Source organism: Pteronotus mesoamericanus, unplaced genomic scaffold (genome assembly GCF_021234165.1).
Source record: "Pteronotus mesoamericanus isolate MK-2021 breed Mesoamerican mustached bat unplaced genomic scaffold, CSHL_Meso_final contig_74, whole genome shotgun sequence".
NCBI classification, from domain to species: domain Eukaryota; kingdom Metazoa; phylum Chordata; class Mammalia; order Chiroptera; family Mormoopidae; genus Pteronotus; species Pteronotus mesoamericanus.
Window position 1 is genome coordinate 32,734,857 of NW_026555247.1, and position 26,524 is coordinate 32,761,380.

The 26,524-nt window shown below is 49.3% G+C and overlaps 1 protein-coding gene across 1 annotated transcript in view; it reads left to right on the forward strand.

Annotated features, from left to right (window-relative positions):
• The first annotated feature begins 737 nt into the window (after nt 1-737).
• Nucleotides 738-26,524, forward strand: part of ONECUT2 (one cut homeobox 2) — a 43,017-nt gene continuing 17,230 nt past the window's right edge. Inside the window, exon 1 of the mRNA XM_054583719.1 lies at nt 738-1,965. Coding sequence (XP_054439694.1) covers nt 738-1,965 — 1,228 coding nt within the window. The remainder of the gene's footprint in view (nt 1,966-26,524) is intronic.

The following is a 26,524-nucleotide window of genomic DNA, read 5'->3' on the forward strand; positions in this document are numbered from 1 at the left end:
GTGAGGCAAAGGGAATAGAAGCAATGCCCTTTACCCCCAGATCACAGCTGCTCCAGAGGGACACGGCGCGGCATCTTCAACACGATTTCGGTCCCTCGCTCGCACTCTCGCCTCTACCCGCCCCCCCGTCCCAGCCCCCACCCCGCCCTACTCCTTCTCCCCTCCCTCCCTCTCCTTGACGTTTGATTCCGGCGGCTTTGGAGGAAAAAAAAGACACAGAGCCGTCAGCCAAACATGAAACGCGCAGCCCCACCCCCTCCTAAGCCATTGGGAGATTCGCCCATAAGGCCCGCCCCCCGAGCCAGCCTTGTCCTCTGAGTGGCTATTAGCAACGCTCATCGGGCACTGCCCCGCCCCAGGTCCGGGAGGGTAGGTTGGCTGCCCCGACCAGCGGCAGAGCCCTTCTGGACAGCTCCCGCTCACCCAAACAGAAGACGTCGGCGCCGGAGCGGGCTGGGACATGGCTGGGCAGCGCGCCGGCCCGAGCGGTGGGGCTCGGTGATCCCTCCCTCCCTCCCCGCCCCTCTCCTCTCCCGCACTCACGCCCTGCTCGCCCCCACCCCCGCCCCCACCCCGGGCGCGCCCGCCCGCAGCCCGGGGCGCACACCGCACGCACGCTCCCCCTCCACACACTCACGCACTCCCGCGCCCTCCCCTGCTCCCGCGGCCGAGCTCCGCCACGCGCGCCTTGCCAGCCCGCCGGCCGTCCCCGCCGCCCCCGTGCCCCGATGGACTGAATGAAGGCTGCCTACACCGCCTATCGATGCCTCACCAAAGAACTAGAAGGCTGCGCCATGAACCCGGAGCTGACAATGGAAAGTCTGGGCACTTTACACGGGCCGGCCGGCGGCGGCAGCGGCGGGGGCGGCGGCGGGGGCGGCGGGGGCGGCGGCGGGGGCCCGGGACATGAGCAGGAGCTGCTGGCCAGCCCCAGCCCCCACCACGCGGGCCGCGGCGCTGCTGGCTCACTGCGGGGCCCGCCGCCGCCGCCAGCGGCTCACCAGGAGCTGGGCACGGCGGCGGCGGCAGCGGCGGCGGCGTCGCGTTCGGCCATGGTCACTAGCATGGCCTCAATCCTGGACGGCGGCGACTACCGGCCCGAGCTCTCCATCCCGCTCCATCATGCCATGAGCATGTCCTGCGACTCGTCCCCGCCCGGCATGGGCATGAGCAACACCTACACTACGTTGACGCCGCTCCAGCCGCTGCCGCCCATTTCCACCGTGTCGGACAAGTTCCACCACCCGCACCCTCACCACCACCCGCACCACCACCACCACCACCACCACCAGCGCCTGTCGGGCAACGTCAGCGGCAGCTTCACCCTAATGCGCGACGAGCGCGGGCTCCCGGCCATGAACAATCTCTACAGCCCCTACAAGGAGATGCCCGGCATGAGCCAGAGCCTGTCCCCTCTCGCCGCCACGCCGCTGGGCAACGGGCTGGGTGGCCTCCACAACGCGCAGCAGAGCCTGCCCAACTACGGGCCGCCGGGCCACGACAAAATGCTCAGCCCCAACTTCGACGCGCACCACACTGCCATGCTGACCCGCGGTGAGCAGCACCTGTCCCGGGGCTTGGGCACCCCGCCCGCGGCCATGATGTCGCACCTCAATGGCCTGCACCACCCCGGTCACGCTCAGTCCCACGGGCCGGTGCTGGCACCCAGTCGCGAGCGTCCACCCTCATCCTCGTCGGGCTCGCAAGTGGCCACATCCGGCCAGCTGGAGGAGATCAACACCAAAGAGGTGGCCCAGCGCATCACCGCCGAGCTGAAGCGCTACAGCATTCCGCAGGCGATCTTCGCGCAGAGGGTGCTGTGCCGGTCTCAGGGGACTCTCTCCGACCTGCTCCGGAACCCCAAACCGTGGAGTAAACTCAAATCTGGCAGGGAGACCTTCCGCAGGATGTGGAAGTGGCTGCAGGAGCCGGAGTTCCAGCGCATGTCCGCCTTACGCCTGGCAGGTAAGCGCAGAGGGTCACCTGGAGCCAGGCTGCTGGGGGGAGAGCGTGGGGATGCTCGTGGCCCCAGGTCAGCGTGCCTAGAACTTCTCTTGGTTCCTTCCTACTGTCTCCTACACACTTCCTATTTGTTCTTGACTTTATTTTCTCTTAACTCTCCTCCTCCTCTTATTTTTTTACCTTCCCTTCCTCCTTGTCTACCGGCTTCCATCAACCACCTCCCCCCTCCCATACACACACACTTCATTAGCCCACCCCTTAATGTGCCAACTTTGCCCTCTCTTTCTGAGGCGGGAAGGGGCGGCTGGTGTCTTCTAGGAGCCCTCTCTTTCCAGGACTCACGGAGACCAGTATTGCCCTTATTCGAAACCCTGTGCACTTGAACTCTTGCTTAGACAATACATTTCAGTTTTCCAGGCTGCCTATCCTCCCTATAGGGAGGCAGTTAAGGGCCTTTGCTGTTACGAAGGGAAAAAGATCTCTCTCTTCTCCTACCCATCGTATCAGGCAAACTTCTTTGGTCATGGCAGGAGTCACAGCCTTGCCCGTGCCGGGAACGGGGTAGCCAGACTGTAACAGTGCTGCTTCCTGCGCCCTTCTCCAGCCTTGGCATTGGCGCGGGGACTTTCTAACCCAAAGAGCCTATTTGAGCCAGCTCCCGTGTCACTGTCTACAGCAAGGGGAGAGTGCAAGGACGAAGTTTGGGTCTGCCACATTCATTCACCTCTGGGAGGACGGGGAAAAAGAAACTAAGAATGGAGCGCTGTGCGTCGCTTGCCAGCCACCCTTGCCCCGCTCTGAGTGTTTGCCGGGATTTGCTGAGGTTTGGCTGGGCTCAACGGGAGGTGAGGTGCTTGCGGAAAGAGGTGCGGAGAAATTAAGACGCAGGTTAGTTAACGTGTCTCGTCCGCGAGCTACAGGCTCCGCCTTTGCGTTAAGCGGACGCTGATTGTGCGCGTAGCCCGGCGGGGAGGGCTGGCGGCCCGCGGGAGGGGACCAGTTGACGCGCTGGTTACATTGTTCTGGAGCCGGCTTGGCTCTTTGTGCCTCCTCTAGCGGCCGAGCCGCGAGGTACACCCCTCTATTGTTCTAGCAGCACAGACACCTCCTGCGTGGGCGGCGGGAGCCGAGAAGAAAAACGCGGCAGTGGCTGTGACTGGCACGCAGTTGCGCGCTTTTGTGCGCACAGACCCAGCGCAGTGCGCGTGGCAATTGCGCTGCCCCCCGGGTCCAGGCCCGAGTTCAGAGGGGCGAAGTGTCCAAGCACCCCATTGGGGAAGACACACGGTACCCTACTGCAAACCGGGTTGGGCAGCTTCTCTTGGACTGGGCGATCTCTGGAGATCGGTGGGCCATCAGGGGGACAGACAAGTCGTGGTGGCAGTGATTTACATAGGCGAGGACAGTGGGACGCTCGAGTATCTGAGCCAGCCGCACACTACGCGCTTCCGGAGAGGAGAGCTGAAGGAAGAGCTCCGGCTTCCTCTCCAGCGTCCCTGGGCATTCCTTGCGCCGCTGAGCCTGGCTTCTGTGTGTTCTACGCCGGACAGAGCTGAGGGATGTGACAGGGAGCATTTTCACCCATGTCTGGGGAGGGGGCGTTTCCGATCTGACCACCTCAGCCTGCAGTGCCGGCTGTTGGAGGGATCCTACCTCTAGTCGTCCCCCCCCCCCCACCACGACCCTCAGTGTTGATCTGAGAAGACAAAAATTAGCTTTCCCCTAAAGACGTTCTTCAGATCGGTGCACCCCAAGTGCTTTTGCTTGGATTTAGAAATCTACTTTTTCTCTCCTTTAGTTTACTCTTCATTCTCTCCTCTATTTTTCTCTGATTTGCTCTTGGTTCCTAGCAAAGATTAAGCAGTGAATAGAGAGGACCAGTGAGGAATAAATTGGAGGCTTACTGATTATTATTATATTACTATACCAACAATGTGGTTCCCTTTTGTCTTAGCCACTACCAACCTCCCCGCCCCCCCATCCCGTCCTCTCGCTGGCGAGCTCTAGCACGTGCTGGCTTCCTGGACTTGGGCGGCCAGAAGGAACGTGGCAGCTGGTCTTTGGGGGGTACTGTTAGAGACAGGAGGACAGCTATTCTGCTCCAGCGCAACTCAGAGTGCGGCCACCCCTCTCACGCCTGTGTCGGACAGGACAGGGGGGGAGGGGGCGGGAAACACGTGCCTTCCTGCCTCTGTATCTGCAAGTGATGGGGCGAGTAATGCTTTTACCTGTTAGCGCTTCTCAGCGTTTGCAATGGCCCCAGGCACCACTGGATTGAAGGACAAGTATGGCGTCTCCGGGGTTCCCCGGTCCCACCACCCATCCCGGGAGAGTCCCAGATGACTCCCGGCAGTTCCGGGGAGGAAGAGTTGAAACCACCTACGAGGGGGACTGAAAGCTTCCTCCAGCGAGTGGGAAATTCCTGCTGAGGACCCCATTTTGCTCAAGCATTCAAATGTGTGTCTGTTTTATTACTCCAAGTTGAAAAGGGACAAGAGCTTTAGCCTTTTTATCTGGTCATTTTATCAGCAACTACAAGCATGTTGAGTGCTTATTATTACATAGAAGGCTTTTCAGTTTGGGGTCAGTAGATCAGTCTCTTCAGACACTGACACAGAAGCCGGGATTGGTAAGTAGGTATTATGTACTCCGGAGCGCTAAGGGACAGGAGCAAATGGAGAAGAAAAGCGAGGGCTTCTCCGCCTGGAGTATCGATCGGAATCCCCGCCAGCCAGCGTGTCGCTGAGGACCCGCGCCTTCCCTCTCTCGGGCTGCGGGGGTCAGGGGAGTTAAAAAAAAAAAAAAAAAGTCCAAGTAGCTCCACAGGGCGACCGCGCCTGTCTTCAGCCCCACACGTGAAAGAAGTGGCACCCCAAATGCCCCGTACAGACCAGGCCTTTTCTTTTTATGTATTTCCTTTCAGTTTCCCTTTCTCTTTCTCATTTTGGGCCCCCTGGGTCCTGCTAGAGGACCAAGCAGGCAGGCGTTCGAGGCACCCCAGAATTAAGGTGTCTGATTTGGGCCATCACCGGCAAACCTGACCAATAGATGAAGTACGCAAGGTCACAAGAGAAGCAAGTCCTTCCTTTTCCTCCCGCCCGCCGCTTCCGTGTACCCACAGCCCAAGGCAGCGTTTCAAAGGGGGACGGGAGAAGAGGTCGGGAAACTCAGCTCGCTCCAGCGTTTGATTTCTGAGACATGGACTTCAAGTGCGCTGTTTCATTGGGCAAGGGCGGCAAGGCAGCAAGTGTTCGGAACTGCGCCCAGTCGGGCTTCTTCAGAGGTTCTCCAAGGCTGGCTCCTGCGGGGCAGTTTCTATTAACTGGGCTAGAGGCTGCGAGGACAAACTCCCGCGCGTTCGAGAACCGGCAGTCTCCCGCTTGGAGCCCACCGGGAAAAGCCCCTGAACCAAGAACAAGCGCGAACAAAGATGGCGAGAGCTCAGGCGAGAACCTGGATGGGCGTCCCGCGGAGGCATATCGAGGCCTCCGTGGCAAGAGTGAATCCTCCAACGCGGGGAAGACAGAGCAGAGCCCTCGACAGCAAACCTGTAACCCTGGCTCCCGGAGTGCTCTGCTCGGGGACTGCCTCTGGTCTCCGCGAGGAACAGACACAGACGCTTCCCGCTCCAGGCAGCAACTCCCAGTCGGGAGCCAGCTCTGTTCAGACAGCGGAGGGCCCTTCACTAACCCACCTAGATGTTGCCGGGGCCACGGGCGGGCCGTGGCCGCGCAATGAGGAAGGTCAGTGCTCCGTGGCTCCTGCTCGGGCCACCGCTGCCAGCGTGTCTCCTGCCCAGCGGGGACATATTAGGCTGCGCTCGTGGGGAGTGGGGAGGGCGGGGACTCCATGCACAGACCCCCAATTCCCCCTCCCCCAGGGCTCCCTGCCCAGCTCAGCCCATCTCTGGCTGTAGTTTAGTTAGGGATCCTGGCCCGAGAGGCCGCAGGCAACCCACGTCGATACGGAACACGCCATATTTTCGCCCGCTGCCTGGTCATATTAATAATTTAGACGCCCTCGCCACTGTCCTTCTTTGGTCAAGCCCGAAGTGCCTCGAAGACGCCTCCCTAACGCGCTTTAGAGGGTGAGCGGGAGCGGGCGGAGGCGGCGGGACGCGAGGGAGGCCAGCGAAGCCGCGCGAGACTAGACCAGGCCGCCCGGCGCCCTCGACACGAGCGGCCGCGCATTTATTTTTATTTCAGACTTTCCACCGTGTGGTTATGTCGCTTTCTCAAACAAATGTGTATATGGAGGGAGATCGATGCTGATAATGTTTAGAAGATTAAAAGAGCATTAATGCTGGCAACAATAACGTAAACGTGTGGACCCAGATTTCATTGATCTGGAACCTGATCCGGCGCGTTTCCAGTAAGCCCGACGGCGCGCTCTTCCCAGCAGCGCGTTCGCCAGCGCCCCGGCTCCCCCGCACCCCGGCGCGCCGCCTCCCCAGCTCCGGGCGGGGTTCTCCGGTCTTGCCACAGCTCCTCCCACGATTAACCCCAGCCTGCCCCTTCCTACCCGACGCTTTCTCTTCCTCGCAGGGCTGCCTGCCCACTTCCCCAGCCTCGTACGCACACACCGCGTCCCGCGCTTCCCGCCACGGGCTCTGCCGGTGGCTGGGTGGAGAAGGCGTTGCGTAGCTTTCACCCGCGCCCTCCTACTTCTCCTGCCCTCTAGGAGCCGTGTCCACCCGGGCCCACGTCTGGTCCAGCAGGGCCCGGTGCAACGTCTTTCCTCCCTTGAAACCATCTAGGAAATTCAGTCACGCTCTCGAGAAGCAGGAACAGTCAAGCCCTACTTTGCAAATGATGCCTTTAAACCTGTCTGTTAACTGCGCAGCTTTGGGATCCGGGATCCGTGGATCCCCTCCCATCCTTGCCTCTTCTCATGAAAAGAGAGAGATCGCTCGCAGACTTTCTGCACGAATGCATTAGTTGGACAATCAAATGCGGCCCCAGTGACAAAGGCCTGGGCTTCATGCCTCAGAATTGTCTGCTGTGCAGCAGGCTAATTGGGCCAACCGGCTGGGGCGAGAAGGTAAGAAAACTAGGCCCAGGGACCCCACCGCCTCCTCCCCTTCTCACCAGCTGGAGAGAGAACTAGGGCTCAGGACGGGCCGGGTAGGGAGGTTTGCCCTAGGTCCCCTGCCCCGAATGGAAAGGACCGTCTGAGCCCTTCCGACCTGTCCAATGTGGGACACTTCCACAACTGCCCAGTGCTCCCTCGCCAATGGTAGTTTATCCTCCCAGGAGAAACACTAAGGTGAACGTGACTGGACAAAAGGAAAGATGTGAGACAGTAGTGAGAATGAGATGAGAGCTTAATGGGTCTAGTGTTTGAAACTGTAACTCCTCCAGTTGGAGAAAGCTAAGCTTTTCTGTCCAGAAACAGGCTCAGTCTGGAAGGCCAGGAATGTATTCCTTCCTTCTCCAAGAAGGAAATGAGAAGGAGGAGGAACAAGCGAGGAGGTGGGGGGAATCTTCCACGGTTCTCCTTTGAGGTGTGGCAAAGGGTCAGCGGGTTTTCCTTTCTGTCCTCCCCAGGCGGGCCGGGGGGGGGGGGGGGGGGGGCCGGGGGGAGGCGGCGGGGTGGCACCTTCCCACCAGTAGCGCTCATTAAGGAAGGGAGCTGGGATAGAGCTCCTTGATTCCTCATCAGAACGCGCCCTTACCACCCGCCTCCTGAAGACTATAGTGAACTAGGTCAGGTGGTCAGTGATCAGATATAGAAACTAAGGGTGGGTGGTTTCCTTCTGGTTAGGAAGGCCAATGGCCTCTCCCCATATGCCCCACCTGAAGGGATCCTATATTTTCCTTCTGGGAGAGTTGAGTAGCATTTTGGAGAGTGGAGTCTCAAACTCTCCCCCACTCCCATCTTAGAATCCCCAAACAGGGTGGGAATCCTGGTGAATGGCGAAGGAGGAACAGAGGGGAAACAGAGTCCCTCAGATTCTCCGTGTCTCCAGAAGGAGAGCTGCCCCACTGCCCTCTTGAACCTGGTCAGCACAGGGGCATCAGGGACCAGCTGGACCCAGACCCAGACCCAGACCCTTCCCCGGACCCAGGCCTGAACCCGGAGCGATGGAAGGCCTGCTTCTCCTGCCGCCTTCAACCCAAAACTTCATGTAGGGTTGCCTGCTGGTGTTTGAGCTGTGAAAGCCTTGTTCTAAAGAAAGATCAGAGGAAGGCAGCTGAGGAGTTCTCAGCTGAGAAAGTCCTGGGCCCTGCCATGCTGTGGCTGCTGGTGGCGGCGGCAGACACTGTCTTCAGGAAAAGCAGTATCATGTAGGGGGAGATCCCTGGAGGAATGAAATCCTCAGAGGAGAAGCAGAAAGATTTGGTTTCTGGGTTCCTGCCAAAGGAAGGGAAATGAGGAGGGAATTAAGTAGAAATAATTGCCTGGATAAAGGGCCCTGGGGAAAGGGGTGGATATTGTGGTACCCTGAGTATTAACCTTCGTCCAAGACCCTCTGGATTATGTTCACACCTGGCCACTCAGAGACCCTGGTTTTCCTTGACCCGGGGAAAGTCTTTCCATCCAGGGGCACACTTCTCTTGGTTGAGAGAGACCACAAGGAAAAAGCCCACTGGGGTCATTTATGCTGTCAGGTGCAGAGTCTCCTCAAGGTGGGCTGGGGGCCCCTCAGTCCCGCCCCATCACCCAAACCTGCCCTCCTAACCTAGTTCGGTGACTTTGGGAAACGCTTTTTGATTTCCCTGCCTTACTCAGGACAAAGACTTTGGAGGGGGAGGGGGCGGACGTGCACATGTTTTTGCAGGAGCAGGAACGTGGGGGGGGGGGGAGGGCAAGTTGATTGGGTAACTCAGGCCATCTGATGCCTGACAAGGTGCAGGTGGGCAAGGTGTAGAGGCCAGCTGCAGGGCATGCAGACAGAGGCAGTCTCAGTTGAGGAGCAGGATTCCTAGAGGCTGGGGACATCTGTTATGAAAAACTTTCCCACACAAGTTGTCCCAGAGGGAAGGGAGCTGCTGCATTCCACCTTGACGTCTCTCTCGCCATTTGAAGATCCATTACTCTTCCGTGGAAAGCAGACTTTGTTTGGGTTGGAAGCACACCTCCAACGTAATTTAATCAGCATTGGACTTTGGCTCGTGTAATCAAATATACATATACTTTCTCCTGAAGGAAGAAAAATAATTTCTCTGTAACTGTTATTGACTTGAAGTCATGTAATCTCTGGAAAGCATCACATTTTTAAAGGGAAAGGTAAAATTAAGGAGAAAAGAATCCACAGTTTTAGTGGTCTGCCTTGTCATTGCTAAGAGAGCCAGTTACCACCTAAGAAAGGGCAGAAAGAGCATTTTTAGACCTCAAATACTTGTGGTCTTCCAATTGTAGATATTTCACTTGAGCTTCCTCTGTGTAATCAGCCTCCCAGATTAATTTTGGCAGGAAGCAAGGTTGACTAGCTCACCAAATCCCGGGAATTTGGGCTTTATATTTACATTGGATGGAGACATCCTTGGAGGAACCTGTTTCTTCCATTTTTTTCTACCCTGTTTGGAGAGGCCTCAGGCAGCAGCAGCAGGATCCCAGTGGACAGCAAGCCCCTTCATTAAGGGTGATTGGTAGCCACTGCCAGCTTGCTTCCCGCCGCATCCCCAGGGCCTTGAGCATGGAGCTCTGCCCTAGAGCGTCCCTCTAGATCTAGCTTCGCCTCCCCAACCCCCAGGGCGAGGCTCTGGGCTTTACCCAAGTTGAGTCTGTTAGGGAATCTGTTGTAAACACAGATCCATTGATTTGCATTTGTCAGAGAGTAAAGTTAAACCAGTGAAAAGAGAAGCCCTTACCCTTTTATGCAGGGCCAGGGAAACCTTTCATATTGATCCTATTGATCCAACCTTTCCCTTTAAGGAAACCACATAGTTAAAGACCCTCGTTCAATAGATTTACCCTGCGCTTGTGATATTCCTTTAAGTGTTCTCATCTAGGATAGCTGGGCATTAAGCCCACACTCCAAACCAGACAAAAATGAAAAGAGGGTAAGAGGGGAGGGGTCAGGAGCCAGAATTGTGGGAAGTGAAATTGAATCAAACTGAAATGTGTAATGATTTGATTGGGGATGTTTTTCTCATTCTTCTAAGATGACATGCAGGGATAAGGACAAAATGGATGTATTTAGCATCTCTCTCTCTCCCTCTCTCTCTCTTTCTTCCGCCAAAGAAAACCTGTTTATATGCTAGAGTAGGAACCTCATTTTCTACTGTAAAATTATTTCAATCAACCCACTATCTTGGTTCATTTAAGCTGGTTCACTTCAAAGCATTGAAGTAATGTGGAGTAATACGTCCACACAATTATTTTGGTTCATTTGTAGCAAATCAGGAATAGAATTGTCCCCAGGAAGTACAATCTTTTGGACGCTGTATGTGAGCATGGATGCTGAGAGGGGGCTTGGAGCTGTGTGTTCTGATGCAAGTTGGTAGAAACTAAGCCAAGAGTAAGGTACAACTTTTCTTACAGAGCAGAGCAGATGGAATAGGAACTGCTAAATATTGCTCAGTATCCCTCATGTTTGCAGATATGAAAATGAAAGTCCTCTTTGTTTCCAGAATTGTTGGCATGATCCAATTCATTTTTGCCTTGACCCTTTGGTTCTGTAAATAACATCCATTTGTGATTTTTTTTTCCCAACATGGTGCATGTACTATTCCTAATTGGCTATCTCTTGGGTTGTGTTCAGACACTCATGTTTGTTTTATGTGATTGAAAAATATTAATGATTCCTTAGGTGAGCTAATGTATTTATCTGCTGAGTGAGTTCAAAGGGCAGAGTTCAGCTTTGGTTCAGGTTAATTGAACAGGAAGCAGTGAGCTCTCCAGGCTGTGTTGAACAAGGGACCAGTCCCTTAAAATATCACACTCAGCAAACACACAATTTCATTGTCCTCATCCTGGAGTCTGATGTAAGAGGCTCAGATCAACTTGGATTGCCTGTTTAAAACCCCGAAGCAAAGCTCGGCAACTGCAACAAAACCCTCGAGTCCCCCTCGGGGAAGAAGAGTTTTCTCATTGGCTAATTGCTTTATTGGTAGCTCTGACCTGCAGAGCAGCTGCAGGGGCCTGGATGGAGGCTGAGGCTTCCGAATAATGTGCTCCATTAGAACAGGGCAAGACATTTTTTGTTTACTCAATTGGAGCGCCCTGCAAAGTGCCATTAACCCCAGCCCAACCGCGCTTGTGCTGCAAAAGCCAAAGGTCACGCCAGCCAGGCCGCACGCTCAGCTGGCTGAGCCCTGGTGAGAGGGAGGGAGCGTCCTGCTGGCACGGCCCGCCCCACGCTTGGCCCAACCAGGCGGACCCTTCCAGGGCTTTGACCAAAGCAAGCAGTTGCACAAGTTGTTTACATTTCCCAATTGCTGAATCATGTTATTGATGATTAAACAGTTTTGATCTGAGCACCATCAATCACACCAGAAAAAAAAAATCCTCCCACTGACCCTCTCTTTTCTGTTTATGTGCTTTTCATTCCTGTGCATTACAGTAAATAGAACTGTGCAAACAGTGCTTTTTTAGCAGGAATATAGTCTGGATAAGTGCTTGGATCAAGAGGAAGACAGACGTCCGAGCAGCTGGGGGGTTGCTCAGCGGAAAGAAGGCTGGAGGTGGAGCAGCAGTCCAGGCTTCCACGGAGAGCCCCTTCAGCTAGAGCGCCACCTGCCGGCAGCCGTCTCTCTGCCTCGAGCCTTGCACCTTCCAGCAGACCCAAGCTCCTTCCTCCACGTTGTTCCTAGATCTGGGTGCCCATTCCTCACCCGTCTGGCCACTACCTATAGTTTCCTAGACATTTCTTTAGGGACTTATTCCTGGTCCGTTGGGGCTCTAACCTCTGCCTCTTGTCATTCGTTGCTGTGGAGAAATCAGCGGTTCTGCTGTGGTGGGTGAGGTGATCCGCCCACCCTGCCCATAGAGGTAATAGTCTCCAGCTTAGATGGAAAGCGCTTGGGGGAGGAGGGGCAGAGAAAGCAAAAATATCCGTGGGAGAGGAGAGGAATGGTTATGTATGTCAGAGAAATGGTGCCGGTGAGGGCTGTGCCAACTGTAAGGTGCTCTGCAAAGGTAAAATATTGTACGAAGGTGAGGGGGCGGGAGAGAAAGAGTATGGGCAGGGAGGACATCAGGAAAGAGATATGCCAAAGCAGCGAGCCAGAGGTGGGCTCTGTGGAATCCCCTGGGAAGAGGAAAAGTGAACCAGCCATTTTGCAATTGCAAAGAGGTGAGCCAGTGAGCCGGACTTGGAGCCAACCCGTGGAGCTGGCTGCAGCTCTGTGGGCGGCAGCTGTCTCCAGGCTCGCCTCCCATCGATCCCGGCCCAGAGCCCCTGGCAGCAGAGCGCCGGTGGGTGGGTCGCTGTCTCCGCTCCCGGGCGCGGGCTTCAGCACCACGAACAGCGCCCCAGAGCGCCCCGGCTGCAGCCTGAGTGAGTTTCCATCTCAGCCCAGAGAAGGCAGGCGGGCCTTTTGAGGGGTTAAATCTGGGCAAGACCCTGATAGTCAGCTCCAGCTCTAGATCTCAGCGCGCCCCAGACAGAACAGGGCCTCCGATTTTCCTCTCGCAGTCCACGGCTTCGATTCTCTGTGAGAGGTCAGGGATAACAAAGGGAGAGGAGGCGATGGTGAAGACAGGACAAAAGATGCTAAACGACCCTCTCCTTCCCAAGAGGAAGAGCATTACCTCCGTTGGGGGGCGGAGCGATTGAACTATTTATCACGACGTTCTGCCTCCTGCAGGCACTGATTGCCGCTCTCAACGCGGTATTTCAGATTTAGGATTTCCTCTGAAATAGTAAGGGCAGGGAGGACAACAGCCTGGTTGCCCCGCACACAGATATACACAAATGGATGCTTTCTCCCCCACCGACATGCATCTGATTTTTGAAAACATGGCTTTCTTGATATTAAACAATGCTCTCACTTTATATCAGCTGAATGTTGCAGAGAGAGCCATCCTTGGGGCATCACTGCCTCCTATAAATCTAGAAACTGGGTTTGATTTCTTGAGAGTCATTCTTGCTGGACTTCTCTGTAAGAAGCACCTCTCCACGGCTTCTTTGGGTCACTTCCCCGAGGCCACACAATGGAGTGCTGTGGCCCTGGCCAGGGTGAGAGCTGACATTAGGCACTGACCCCTGACTTGGGCAGCTCTGCTTTATTTGTGTTTTTATTCCAGAGAAAAGAGGCAGGTGGGTCCTTTTGGCCCATGATTGGGCACAACTCCCATCTTTAGGGGCTTCTAGTAAAATAGCCCTTGCTTCCCCGAAGCCAATTAACATGTAAAACTCTTGCTTGATTTCAAGGAATTTTATACTTCAAACCTAATTTGTTGCTAAAGGGAAGTAGAGCATAGGAACAGAGAAGTGTGCCCCCTTTAAAAGAAAATCAAGGTATAATAAATGAGATTTTCTTCCCTGTGACAATTCATCTTCAAATTCCAAGTGGCTCTTAGACAAAAGGAAGGGGGGGGGCGGAAATGCAGCCTAAAACAAAACTAATCTGATAGAGCATTGATTCTCATTGAAAAAAATAATTTTCTGTGTTTAAATATCTAAAATTTTGCTCTCAAAATGAACAGGAACATATTTGAAGCAGATCTAAGAACTGGTTTCAGATCTGTTTGATAAACACTGATAAAAGCAGTTTCTTCAAGCCATATGATCTTGGAATTTGCAGACATGCATTTCTTAGTAGTTTTTGGGTTACCTATCAAAATCTCTTCCAGTAAAATATGGATTAGACTGTAAGCAAAGTCCTTCTTTAAAAGTCTATTCTAAATGCATCACTGCATCTTATTAAAAATAAGGCGGTCCATAGACACAGACAACAATATGGTGATTACCAGGGGGTGAGGGGGGGTGAGGGAGGTAGAGGAGGATAAGGGGGGGGATAAATGACTTGGGGTGGTGAACACACAATACAATATAAGATGATGTATTACAGAAGTGTACGCCCAATGAGGGCATTAGCCAAAGAACGTTAATGTGCATTACCCATAGACCCAGACAACAGTGTGGTGATAGCCAGGGGGAAGGGGTGGGGGCCAGGTGGAGGTGGGCAGAGGGGAGTAAATGGGGGCATCTGTAACAGTGTCAGCAATAAAAATAAAAAATAATAAATAAGTAGAATCATACACCTGAAACCTATATAACTTTCTTAACCAATGTCACCCCAATAAATTCAATAAAAAAACAAGACAGTCCACTATGCAAGGGCTTATACTAAATGCATTTCCCTTGAGTGAATTCAATGTGGTTTTTAAAGAATGTTTTGACCGGACTGCTGTGAAAACAGAATCTCTCCTATAGTCTTCTTTGACTCCACATACTAAAAAAATGTGTGGAGTGAAAGAACTTTTTGCTTTTCTGAAACACTGTGATAAATTCCTAAATCTAAAAGATTTTTAAAAATCTTGGATTCAGTTGGCTCCTAGTGTATGCCTAATGAACTCACTGAATTGAATCACTTCAGTTCACATTCAAGGCACAAAAGTGAGTTACTTATTCACTCTCAATGTCTAACCTCTCTCATCATTTTCTAAAATTTCTTCGGAAAAGATAGCCCTCTTGTTGAAGTCCAATTCCTTGACCTGGTTGTGGGCCCTGCCTCTTCTGCCTTCTCAGGACCCCAAGCTTTCCTGTGTTTAGGGCCGTTTTTTTCTCCTTTCTTCCCATCGGTATTTTGTGCTCTAGTCTCTTCTTTTTTAAAAAATACTCCCCGCCAACACCTGTTCTAGTTTTCTCTCTTCTTTCTCTTCACTTGCAGAAAGAGTTGCTGTAACTCAGTATCTGTTTCTTACCTTCCCTTTCAGGCCCAGCGCTTTACCGTCGGGTTCCACTCACCCCTATTGACTGACCTTGCTCTTACCAATGTCACTGTTGAAGTCTTTATAGCCAAATCCAGCGGACACGTCTCATTTCTTAATCTGTCCTCTCCACCAGATTTGACCTGCTGCGGACCATGTTTTCTCTCCCTTTCTTTCCCCTGAGTTCTGAAATACTACACTCTCTTATTCTTCTTTTTAGCATTCTAATGACTCCTTCTAAGTCTCCTTTCTGGACTCCTCTTGCTCTGCCCATCTAGCTCAGCATCCTGGCCTAGGCTACTTTATTTTTTTACTCAGTGTACTCACCCTGGGTAATTTTATCAAGTTGTTTACTGTTGCTCTCTGCTGAAGACTTCCAGGTCTCCCTCCAGCCTTGATGGCGCTCCAGGTCCCTACTTCCTTCTGCATCTGGACATCTTTGCCTCAAAGTCCACAAATTCAGTCTATCTCAAAGTGAACTCATGTTCCTGCCCCCCCTTCACTGTCACCACCAAATATGAGTCTTATTTTTATTCCTCTCTTTTTCAATAACATCAACTTGTACAGAGAATCTCAAGCCAGGAAACCAGGCTTGCAGAAACCAGGAGTCAACTTGGACTCTTTCTTCTTCCCCTTCACCAACTGTGTAAGCCCGGGGACTATACCTCTTAAAGACCTCTTTACATCTCTCAGTTCCCTCTGCTAATGCCCAAGTTGGGACCATCACCAGCTTCAGCAGCCTCATTCTTGCCTTCTTCCTACCATTTTCCAATCTTGCCAGGGTGACTTTTCTGGAACCTAAACCTGACCACATTACACCCTTATTTAAAATTCCTTGTTAATTCCCATGACAATTGGAAGAAGGTCCAGATCCCTGAGTAGGGCATACCAGCCCCTACGTGGGCTGACTCCTGCTTACCATCTCGCATACTCCACCCATTCATGTGCTCCAGACATGCCGTACTCCCTCCAGCTCCCCAAACACATCAGGCCAGTCCTTTGGTCTAGAACACTTTTCCCCTCACCCAGCTACCTTGAACTCAATTGCTGGTCTTGGCTTAGATGTCCTTGCCTCTAAGAAGTCTTCTCTGGTCTCCTAAGTCAGAATCCCTTTGGACTAGCCCTCCCAGTGCATGTAGAACATAGATAGCACCCGCTGGTTTGTTGGAGTTTCCCCATGTTAGAATGTAAGTCCCACAAGAGCAGAGGTTGCATACAGTAGGCAGCCAATAAATATCTGTGAATAAATTAATAAATACTCTTCTTTTATATGATACTGCTTCTGCCCATTGTACCCCACAAGTTCCTAGATGGCATTTGAAAATGAAGCATTTGTGGTGGTGCATCATTTTGGAGCAGTATTTCATAGTTCATGTCATCAAGCTCTCATCAATGTCATTTCACTCCTGGGCTGGGATACCACTGGTGTGTGTTTAAAGAGAATCTTGAAGTGGGGCTAAGTCTCATCCAAGGCTTCAGATTCTTGAAGTGGGGTTAAGTCTCATCCAAGGCACCAGTGAGGCACAGGATATGATGTGATGACCACGAGATGCTAGAATAGGGACCCATTTTACCAGTGGACCCCCATCCCCGCAGGGAACCTGCCCCAGTCAGGGAGCTTTCCTTACTTTCTGTTCCTACTTTGTCCTTTTTGCCATGTCCGTGCTTTTGCTCACTATTTCTCCTGCCTGAATGCTTTATTGCACCTGTCTCTCTCCAGCTCGTTTTTTCCTTCTGGACACCGCGAATCCTCCTTCTGTGAAATCTTTCCAGCCATGCTTTGCTCTCCTTTTCCTGAACTCCGATTGCATTATCTATCCCAAAATACACAGCAGCTTCTTAGCTGTGGTCTCACATCACTCTCTGTGCCATCGCCTGTGTCTCCCTTTCCTATGGCTCTTTTCTTGTGCCTCTTACAGCTGCTGGTCCCTGGCTGAACCCATAGTAGGTATTTCTGAAAGTGAGTTGTTTGATGGACTCCCGCCTTTCTTTATAGAATCTCCTAATTTCAGTCACTCTGAGGGAAGGGTGTGGGTGTGTATGTTTACTTAAGTCTGACATTCCTTTCTAGCCTCTCCTTTTTGAAAAGGGATATTCTTTTCTATAAATGTTTTGTTCCTTGACAGAAATATTTGCTTATGTGATGTGAGCCAAAAATGGATCCCTATGCTAATCAGAAATGAGACATACACTTAATATGGATAAGCCTTGGTTAATGACAGAGTTTGTCTGCTTCCACCAAAGCCAAAAATGTTACCCACTTGAGAACAGTTGAGCCTGCAAACACATTAGCAAATCAGAGGGACTGGTTTCTCCTTTTAAGTCATTTTAATTATCAGTTAAGTGAATTTGCATATAAATGGTCATTACTTGATATACTGCAAATTCTTACATTGTTATTGATTTAAATTTGCCTGTAAAGAAAAAAGCCAGAGGTCAACATCTTACATTGATATCCTCTTCCCTTCTCATTTCCTTATCTTTTGGCAAATGAGCACATAAATAAAGTTACTTGAGATCCTTGAGACCCAGTAAATAGCTCAACAGTTTTCAGGGATGTTAGACACAGTTTTGCAAAGTAGTTAAGAATTGTTTTTTAAATTAAGTACTTTTTTTCACCTTTGATTTTACTGGATTTTTAAGATTTCAGTGGATAAACCCACACTTACCTTCACAATATCCATATAGGATTGAGTGAAAACAGATTTCATTATCATCTCAAATACAAGACTGAAACCAAAATAATTTGCTGTATGTCTTATGTGGAAATTATATATTGCTTTGTGGTATTTTATGTTTTTTGAAGTTATGTTTTGACATTCATGTTACATGGGTAACAAACCATGAATATCAAGCATATATGAACTGAATTTAGTGTTAAGATGAAAACATTCTAGACTTTTTTTTCTTGGTGCCTTTAATTGAATGCATTGCTGTGCCCCGTGATAATTAGGTATGCTCAGTAAGCAGTTGACTTAAGTGACTGCTATTTGTGTGCCTTGCATAGTCAAACCAAGCTTCCTTTGACAAGGAGGCGGAGGCTGGAAGGGCTGGGCAGAGCACGAGACAGCTCTGAGGCCTCTCTGAAGAACCTTAGACTCCCAGACGGAGGCCAAACTCTCCTTGGCCGGGGCCCCGTGCCCTGCATGTAGCTGGCACCACAGGGCACGCACTCTCCTTTCTTTCTCTTCTGCCCAGGGCCTCAGCCTCCTCCTCTGCCATCTTCCCAGAGGAATCAGGTGGGAGAGGAAGGAGTTGCAGCTGCTGAGCTCCTCCCTCCCTGACCGGTTTTCCACCTAGAGCCCCCGATTTGGGCTTCCACAGGCAGATTCCAGCAAGACAGCTCAAAGGGCAGGGTAGAGAATAGGTAGGTGACTGGATGGGGGGAGAAAGGGAGAAAGATTCACAGTAGAGATAGGTGGGCTGTTCTCTCATGAGCCACTGCAAACCAGAAGCCTGTGTTCTGCCTCTTGTGGGTCAGTCCGTGAGATGTGTACGAATACCTCCCTACCTGAGATGGCCGAGGAGCCCCAGGCTCAGAAGAGAGGAAGTCTGGAGCAGGTGCTGGGAACAGTGTCTGTGGGACCCGGAGTCCTCTCTCCTAGGCTGCCGGGAAGGCACCTGGCACCCCTGTCCCCGCGGCTCTCTCAGAGCTAACCTCCGGCAGGGGGAGCAGGGCAGGGAGTGGTCTTTGGCTTTGGGATCAGGCAGGTTTGGGTAGTAATTCTGACTCAGCCATTGCTAGCTCTGACTTAACCTCTCTGAGTCTTAGCTTCCTCCTCTATCACCGGGAAACAGAATGTCCACTTTGGAGAGCAGGTGTAAGTACTAGAGATGATTTGTATAAAGTAGTTGTTGGGTTCAGGATGTCCTCACAGAATCTCTTGCCTAGAGTGGCATCCTGAGGGGCAAGATGGCTTTGCATGTTGGGGAGGAAGAGAGAAAGAAAATAAAATTCAGGTTTTATTGAATTTCCATTATGTGCTATGTACCAGTTACCTATTACCATACTAATGCTGAGTAACAGCCCAGTCCAAAACGCATGGAATGCAACAGTAAGCATTTTCTCCTCACTTATCTGCAGGACTCAGCTCATCTAGGCTGGTCCCAGCTGGGCTTGCCAATGCAAACATGGTTCAGCTGGCTTCATCATGTGTGTGTGGTTGGCTGTACTCCACATGTTTCCCACATTCTCCTGGGAACACTTAGGGGACCTGGACATGTGCCTCTCATGGCAATGGCAAAGGGGAAAGCACAAGCAATAACATACTCTAGCAGTTCATTGGTGAAAGCAAGTCACATGACTGAGCCCAGAGACAGAGTACGAAGGCATTACAGGGTTATGTGGTAAGGAGCATGGGTAAGAGAAAGAGTGACTTGGAGTTTTGTTTTTTTCTTATTGCACTCTACCTCATAGCACATATTTTGGTGCACCTTTATTCTTGCAGGAAGCCATTTCTATGGTAGGAATAGGATAGGAAAACAAATTAGCAACGAACAGAAAATAAGTGTAGAAGTATTTCAAAATCTTTAATATTTTATACGATATGCAAGTAACAAACCTATGCCCAACCTGACAGGAGCTGTGTTTCTTTGCGTTATGACTCTTTATGGACACACCTAACCTGCTGTTGTAGATCAAGGGACTCTGAGCCTTGCTTTCCTTCACCTTCTTGCTAGCACTAGCACAGTGCCTACCACGTAGTTGGCACTCAGTACATACGGAATGCCATTGATCCCCACTCTAGTGTCCTGTGAGGATGTAGTGTCCTACAAGGAGGTCCCCTCCAGCCCCACCAGATGACCACATGCAGCCCTACATTTATTCCAAAGTAAGCCTTCATTTTTAACTTTTCTACTTTTTTTCCTACTGAAATAATCATCAGACATCCGAGGTGCAAAAGCCTCCATCCATTGCCTACAGAAGTTTAGCCATCCAATTCTGATCTCCGTTATTCTTTGCAGATAAAATCCAAACAATGTGAACCTGTTGCTTAGGGTCCACCAGTGAATGGAGAAGCAATTCAAAGGTTATATCAGAAAGAGCAAAAGATTTACTCATTTGTGACTACAGCAGTGTCTCAGTTTTGTTGTTGTTTTTTAACGTTAGGTTCTACATCAGGGGCATGTTTTTTAAAAATCATAACCATTGTTCAAAAATACTTGACAGTTTTGCCTTGATTCTTAGTGTGAGTGTTAAGAGATGCCTTCCATTAGTGAGTATGCCCCTAGTCAGTGTGTTTGTTTGCATCGTCCTTCTCTGCCTGTCCCCTAATGGTCTGGTACACAGAGGGCTACTTGAGCTGATTTATATGGATCTCAGTTGCTCTCATTTGTGCATACTTAATTCAGAGAGGTGATCACATTGATTTCCTTGCCCTACTTTTCAAGACGTTGTACTAACATAGATATCTCAGCTGCTCTAACTACATTGTCTGAAAAGGAAAACATTTTAAACCTTTGGAAGCAATTTTGATGGACATTTCATTGTGTTCTATATTACTTGCTTAATTAAATTTCCTTCACATCGAAGTCTGTTTAAAATTAAATTGAGAAATATTTTTGCGTTCCATTGGGCAGATAACTTTGTTTAGCTGGATTTGTTCTGAGTATTATACGAAATGGCATTCTATGAATCAATATCCAGTGCTTATACTTCCCATGGATATGAAACAATGACACCCTTAGTAGGCAGATGTAGTCTCCTGTTATTCATAACAAGCTGTCCCTGAGCTTGTTTACCCCATAGTTTCAGAAAGTCCTCCTATTTTGTGCCTGTGGGTTGGCAGGCTGATTTACTTGGACGCTGAGTGTTGTGAACAACATTGGTAGCTCTTTCATGGATTAGTTGGAGTTCTGGGACTCCTATTTACAAACTCCGTGCAGCCCAAGGCAGCTCACTTCCTTTGGGGGCATACAAAAGTCTTATTTGCATTGCTGAGGGGCTAGAATTCCAAACTGGGTTTGAAATCAAATAGTGTGTATTGTCTGAAAACTCATCCTCCGTGAAGAGGTGAGATTCCCAATGTTTTGTATCTTTAGAGGCAAGACACACGAGGAAGTCTTCATCTCTCAGCTCCACCCACCTTGCTCCTGAAGACAGCAAAACAGACCCTCCTCATCTTGTACCCTAGCTTTTCTTGAGACAGCCATTCCATCAACTGCAACAGCAAGGGAACCTAAGGTGAGAGAGCAGTAACTGGAGAGTTGGCATTCTGTGAGCACTCTTTAATATTTTAAAAAATAGTCCTGAAGACCTGCTTTTTGTTGCATTGTTAATTGGCCTTAAAACGTTTCAGAGCTCATTAGAATCCTCAAGGTCTTCAAGTGTATCTTTATCACTCTTAGTTCTTTTGGGCTTCTAAAGGAAACACCACAATTGCGGTGGCTTAAAAACAACAGAAATGTATTGCTCACAGGTCTGGAGGCTGGAAGTCTGAGATCAGGATGACAGGGCTGGGTGAGGACCTCTTCCAGGTTGCGGACTTCTCAAGCAGTCCTCACAAGGCCGAAGGGGCTAGGGAGCTCTCTGGAGCCTCTTTCCTAAGGCACTAATCCTGTTCATAAAGGTTCCACCCTTGTGACTTAAGCACCTCCCAAAGCTCCCTCCCCTACCGATGCCATCACCTTTGGGGCTTAGGATGTCAATATGTGAATTGCGGGGTCATAAATGTTCAGCCCATAGCAATCTCTGTGCCTCAAATAATAGGTACATCACAGGGTGCATACAGATGCTTAGAACAAACAACATTGTGAATGCTTGCTCATTTAGCTGTTATTATTAAATTATATTTTGTAACATCTCTGTACCTAAGCAAGGATTTGGCCTGAGTCACCAACTGTCCTATAGTTTTTATGTTAAGAGTACTGCTTGGTGTCATTGACAGTGTAAGCGTGGGGATTAGATCTAATTTATGTCCCACCGCACCACTCACAGGCTAGCTATGAGACCTCGGGCAAGTGATCCACGTCGGCGGGCCGCGGTTGCCCTCTCTGTAGAACGGGGAGAGGGCTGATGTCCGACGTCATCTGTTTGGTGTGCAGATGAAGGGAGACACCACAAGTGCTTAGCACTCGCTTCACCTGACACGTTAACCTCTCATTTCCTCTGTACTCCCGGTGACACCCTACTCCTCATGGACAAATCTGTTCTTCAGCATAACTTTGGCATCATTTTCACTGATGGATTTGTGGTGAGAGAGATTGCCAGATTCCACATTGCTTCCTGGATGTGATCCTTCCAAACTGGTCAAACACAGAGCAGTACTACTGACTCCCGCCGCAAGCCCACTCCCCCACCCCCATGGCCTGTTAAGACTCTCCTAACCATTATGGGCACGTTACTAAGCTGGTGGTTAGAACACGGAAACCTTCTGTGTCCACAGTAGGTCCTGATGGAATCCTTACTGTCTTTTGTTGGGATATAGCCCAGTCTGTACATGTGGTACGTGTTGAGCACAAACTCCATGTTGAACAGAATTTTATGATTTTATGTGTAAAAATTGCAGCCCAGCCAACAAGACTTAATTCATTCTATGTCTCCATCGTGATCGCAGGGTTGGGGGCGGGGGGGGTGGTCACATCAGAAAGTTGTTTTCTCAGACATCCAGGTGGCCATGAGGCTAAAAGTGCTGAGAATGATTTCCTCTTTAGCATCGTTCCTGGTTTCAATGGGTCTGCACCTGCCTCTTTATCACGATCCCCAAATCCTTTCACTGTGCTTGCACTTGGGTTCTTTTCCAATAATGCCCTGAAGGGTATCTCCCAGAGGGAGAGAGGGTAGGGAGGATGGATAGAAGCAAGGCAGGTAGGTAGGAAGGAAGGAATCCTACAGACACCCCGCCATTGCTCATTCTGAAGCAGCAACTTATTTGCTAATATAAGATTTCGAAGCCGGTGGCCTCTGCATCTCAACATGCAAGTCAATTTAAACAGTCTCTAGAATCCTTTCATGACCCCAAATTATTCCCAAGGATTAATTGTCCTAGTGGTTTCATGGCCACATTATTTCATATTCATTAGTGTTTTCATGAAAAATTATAACACTAATTAGAGAGGCTTCCAGTTAATTCACTTGGTGATTCATTACTCTCTCCCCTCTTGGTGTTCTGCATGTGGTCATCTTGGAGAAAGCATCGAAGGGGTAATTGCAGCTCTATTCCCTGAGCGATTGCCTAATGCCATTACTTCTGATCCACAGGTGCATCCTGGGCGGCTCTGTGGGTCTGGTTACAGCTGCACCCTGTCCCTGCCCTCCAGATGCAGGGAGAGAGGGAAGCCTGCATCAAGGGCTGACCTCTGGAGTCCAGGGCTGCAGAGGGAAGGGAGCCTTTTAAAGAGAAAGAAGTGGGGGTGGAGCTCCTTGGTGGCAGGTGAATATCACTTTAACCTCTTCTGCAACCTGAGGTAAGGACAGCATAGTGCCAAGAGAAACCTGTCCTGAGAACTTAAACCTGGAAGAGAATAAGGCAAGCCAGTTCTCTTCAGTTTTGGCAAATGTGTGGCGAAGTGCTGCCTAGACTCTGGAAGCCTAGATCTCTCAGAATTCTAACAGCAGTTCTTCTCATTGACAGTTTATTTGACCTCATACCCATTCGAGCTTTAAAAAAAAAATCCAGAAAATATCATGCTGGATGTGGAGAAACTGGAAACCTTGTGCACTGTTGGTGGGAATGTAAAATGGTGCAGCTGCCATGAGAATATGGCAGTTCCTCAAAATATTTAAAAGAGAATTACTATAAGATCCAAAAATACCACTTCTGGGTATATATTTAATTTTTTTCTGGGTATATATTTCAAATCATTGAAAGCAAGAGCTCAAAGAGCTATTTGCACACCCATGTCCATAGCAGCGTTCGTCATGGTAGTCATAAGGTGGAAACAACCCAAGTGTTTATCAGTGGATGAATAAACAAAATGGAGTATATACATAAAATGGGATATTATTTAGCCTTTAAAAGGAGGTAAATTCTGACACAGGCTACCACATGGATGAACCTTGAAGACATTGTGCTAAGTGAAATAAGCCAGCCACAAAAAAATATGCATATCCTGTGTGATTTTAATTTTATGAGGTGGCTAGCATAGTGAAATTCATAAAAACAGAAAGCAGAATGGTGGTTTTTGCCAGGGGCTGGGGAGAGGTGGGATGGAGAGTTGTTGTTCAATGGATACAGTTACCTGTTTTACAAACTGAAAAAGTTCTGTATATTCTTTGCCCAACAATGTGAATATATTTAACACTATTGAACTGTACACGTAAATATGGTTAGGATGGCCTTGGCTGGGTAGCTCACTTGGTTAGAGTCATCCAAATATGTCAAAGTTGCAGGTTTGATCCCCAGTCAGGGCACATACAAAAATCAACCAATGAATGCATGGATAAGTGGAACAATAAATCAATCTCTCTCTCTCTTTCTGTCAATAAATTTAAATTTTTTTAGATGATTAAGATGGTAAATCTTATGTGTATTTTATCACACTTTGTTTTTAAAGGATTATTTGTCATTGATATTTTAATGCGTGCTTAATTTTAAAAACTGGAAAATAGAAAAAAATCTTTATATCCTCCGTAATGAAAGAAAAGTCATAGTTTTGGTCTTTCCATTTTTTTTTTTTTTGAGTTATTCCTAGGTAATGGTTTTTCTGTGAATTTTTCTTCTGTTGCATTTTCTGATAGGTTACTTTTGGTGTATAGGAAAGCTACAGGTTTTTAAAGTGTGTTAAAATAAAAGAAAACATGCTTATGGGGAGTGCATGAAACATAAAAGGATTGCTTAATTAACTCTTGTAAAGCAAACTGAATATTGCCCGCACTCTAGAAGTCCTCCACATTCCGCTTTCTTATCAAAAAACCCTCCCTCAACCAGAGAGGTAAGCAATACTCTGCCTTTTATTATAATCGCCTCTTGGCTTTGTTTCGAAGTTCTTAGCACTGAAGTAAGTACTCATAACTACTAGTTTAGTTTTGTTGGCTTTTTTTAAACTTCATATAAATGGATTCACTCTGTATGTCTGTCTTTGTGTCTGGCTTTATTTTTCTCTTCATGTTGTTGCGTGTAGTAGTGATTCACTCTTTCATAGCTATATAGTATTACATTAAATTAATATGCCACAGTCTACCCATTTTTCTGTTGATGGGCACTTCAGTTGTTTCTAGTATTGTTACAACCAGAGCTGCTCTGAACATTCTTGAACATGTGTTCTAATGTACATAAATATATATTTCTTAAGAATTCAAGTACAGGTAGTATATTTGAAAGGCAATCCCAAAAAGCACTGGTAAAGGAGTAGGAAAATAAGACAGAGAAGGGAAGACCGGGACAGTGTGGCTCCATGGGTGGGAGCATCGTCCGGTACACGAAAAGGTTAGGAGTTCTGTTCCCCAGCAGGGCACATACCTAGGCTGCAGATAAAATCCCTGGTCAGGGCAAGTATGGTTTTACACAATGAAAAGCAGATTGGATACTAAAAGGACACTGTTCTACAAAGAAAACAAACAAACAAACAAAAAAACAGAAGGGAAGAAACCCAGTAATAGCTGCTTCATCAAGTACATTTCTACCGTGGGAAATTGGAAAACGTCTCAGCATTCTTCCACCTGGAGAACAAGGGTGTTGCGGTTTCATCTGGCAACTCCCACCATCTGCTGATTGGGGAAGCTCCTGGGAGGTTCTGCAGCCCTTCTAGCCTGCCCTGCGTATGCACAGAGCAGGCTCTGGCAACCAGAGGAAACCCTTAGGCAACGAGAGGAGGGTGCCGGCAGTTGGCAGCGGGCTGACAAGCATTGCGGTGGTGAAGGCCAGGCGAGGGTGGCAGCCCGTGACAGCATCTGCAACGGGGCAGTCTGTCTAGGGAGAACTTGGGCGTGCATATCTCCAACCATAGCGGATACTGCCTAACAGTTTTCTAACCTGTTGTACCAATTTCCACTCCCACTGGCAGCCTAGGAGAATTTTCATTTCCTTGCCAGCACTTGGTATTAAGAGACTTTAACATTTAAGCCATTTTGGTGGATGTGTAATGTGTTAAACTTGTAATTCCTGGATTACTAATAATTTTAAGCATCTTTATTTTATTTTTTATCATCACCCAAGGACATGTTTCCATTGATTTGAGAGAGAGAGAGAGAGAGAGAGAGAGAAATATCCACTGGAGAGAGAAACATCAGTCAGAGTACCTCTCGTACGCAATCTAGGCATGTGCCCTGATGGGAATGAAACCGGCAACATATATATATTTATGTATTTTTATTTTTATATATGTATATATAATACTCTAAAGATTTTACTTTTAGAGAGAGAGGGTGAGGGAGGGAGAAAGAAAGGGAGAAACACCAATGTTGGAATACTGGAGAGAAACATCAATTGGCTGCCTCCCACATGCCCCCAGCTGGGGACCCACCTGAAACCCAGGGATGTGCCCTGAATTGGGAATCAAACTGGTGACCTCTCAGCTTGCGGGACGATGCCCAACCCAGAGTCATAGCAGCCAGGACCAAACTGGCAACCTATGGACGTATGGAATGATGCTCTGACCAACTGAGCTACGTGGCCAGGACTTAAGTGTCTTTTTATATAATTATTGGAAATTTGGATTTCTTCTTTGAAGTGCCTGTTCAGATCTGCCTGTTCTTACATCAGGATGTCTGACTCTTTCTTATTGATTTCCAAGACATTTTATATATTCCAGATGCAGGCCCTTTATCAGTCATGTGTGTTGCAAATATTTGCAGCTCTGC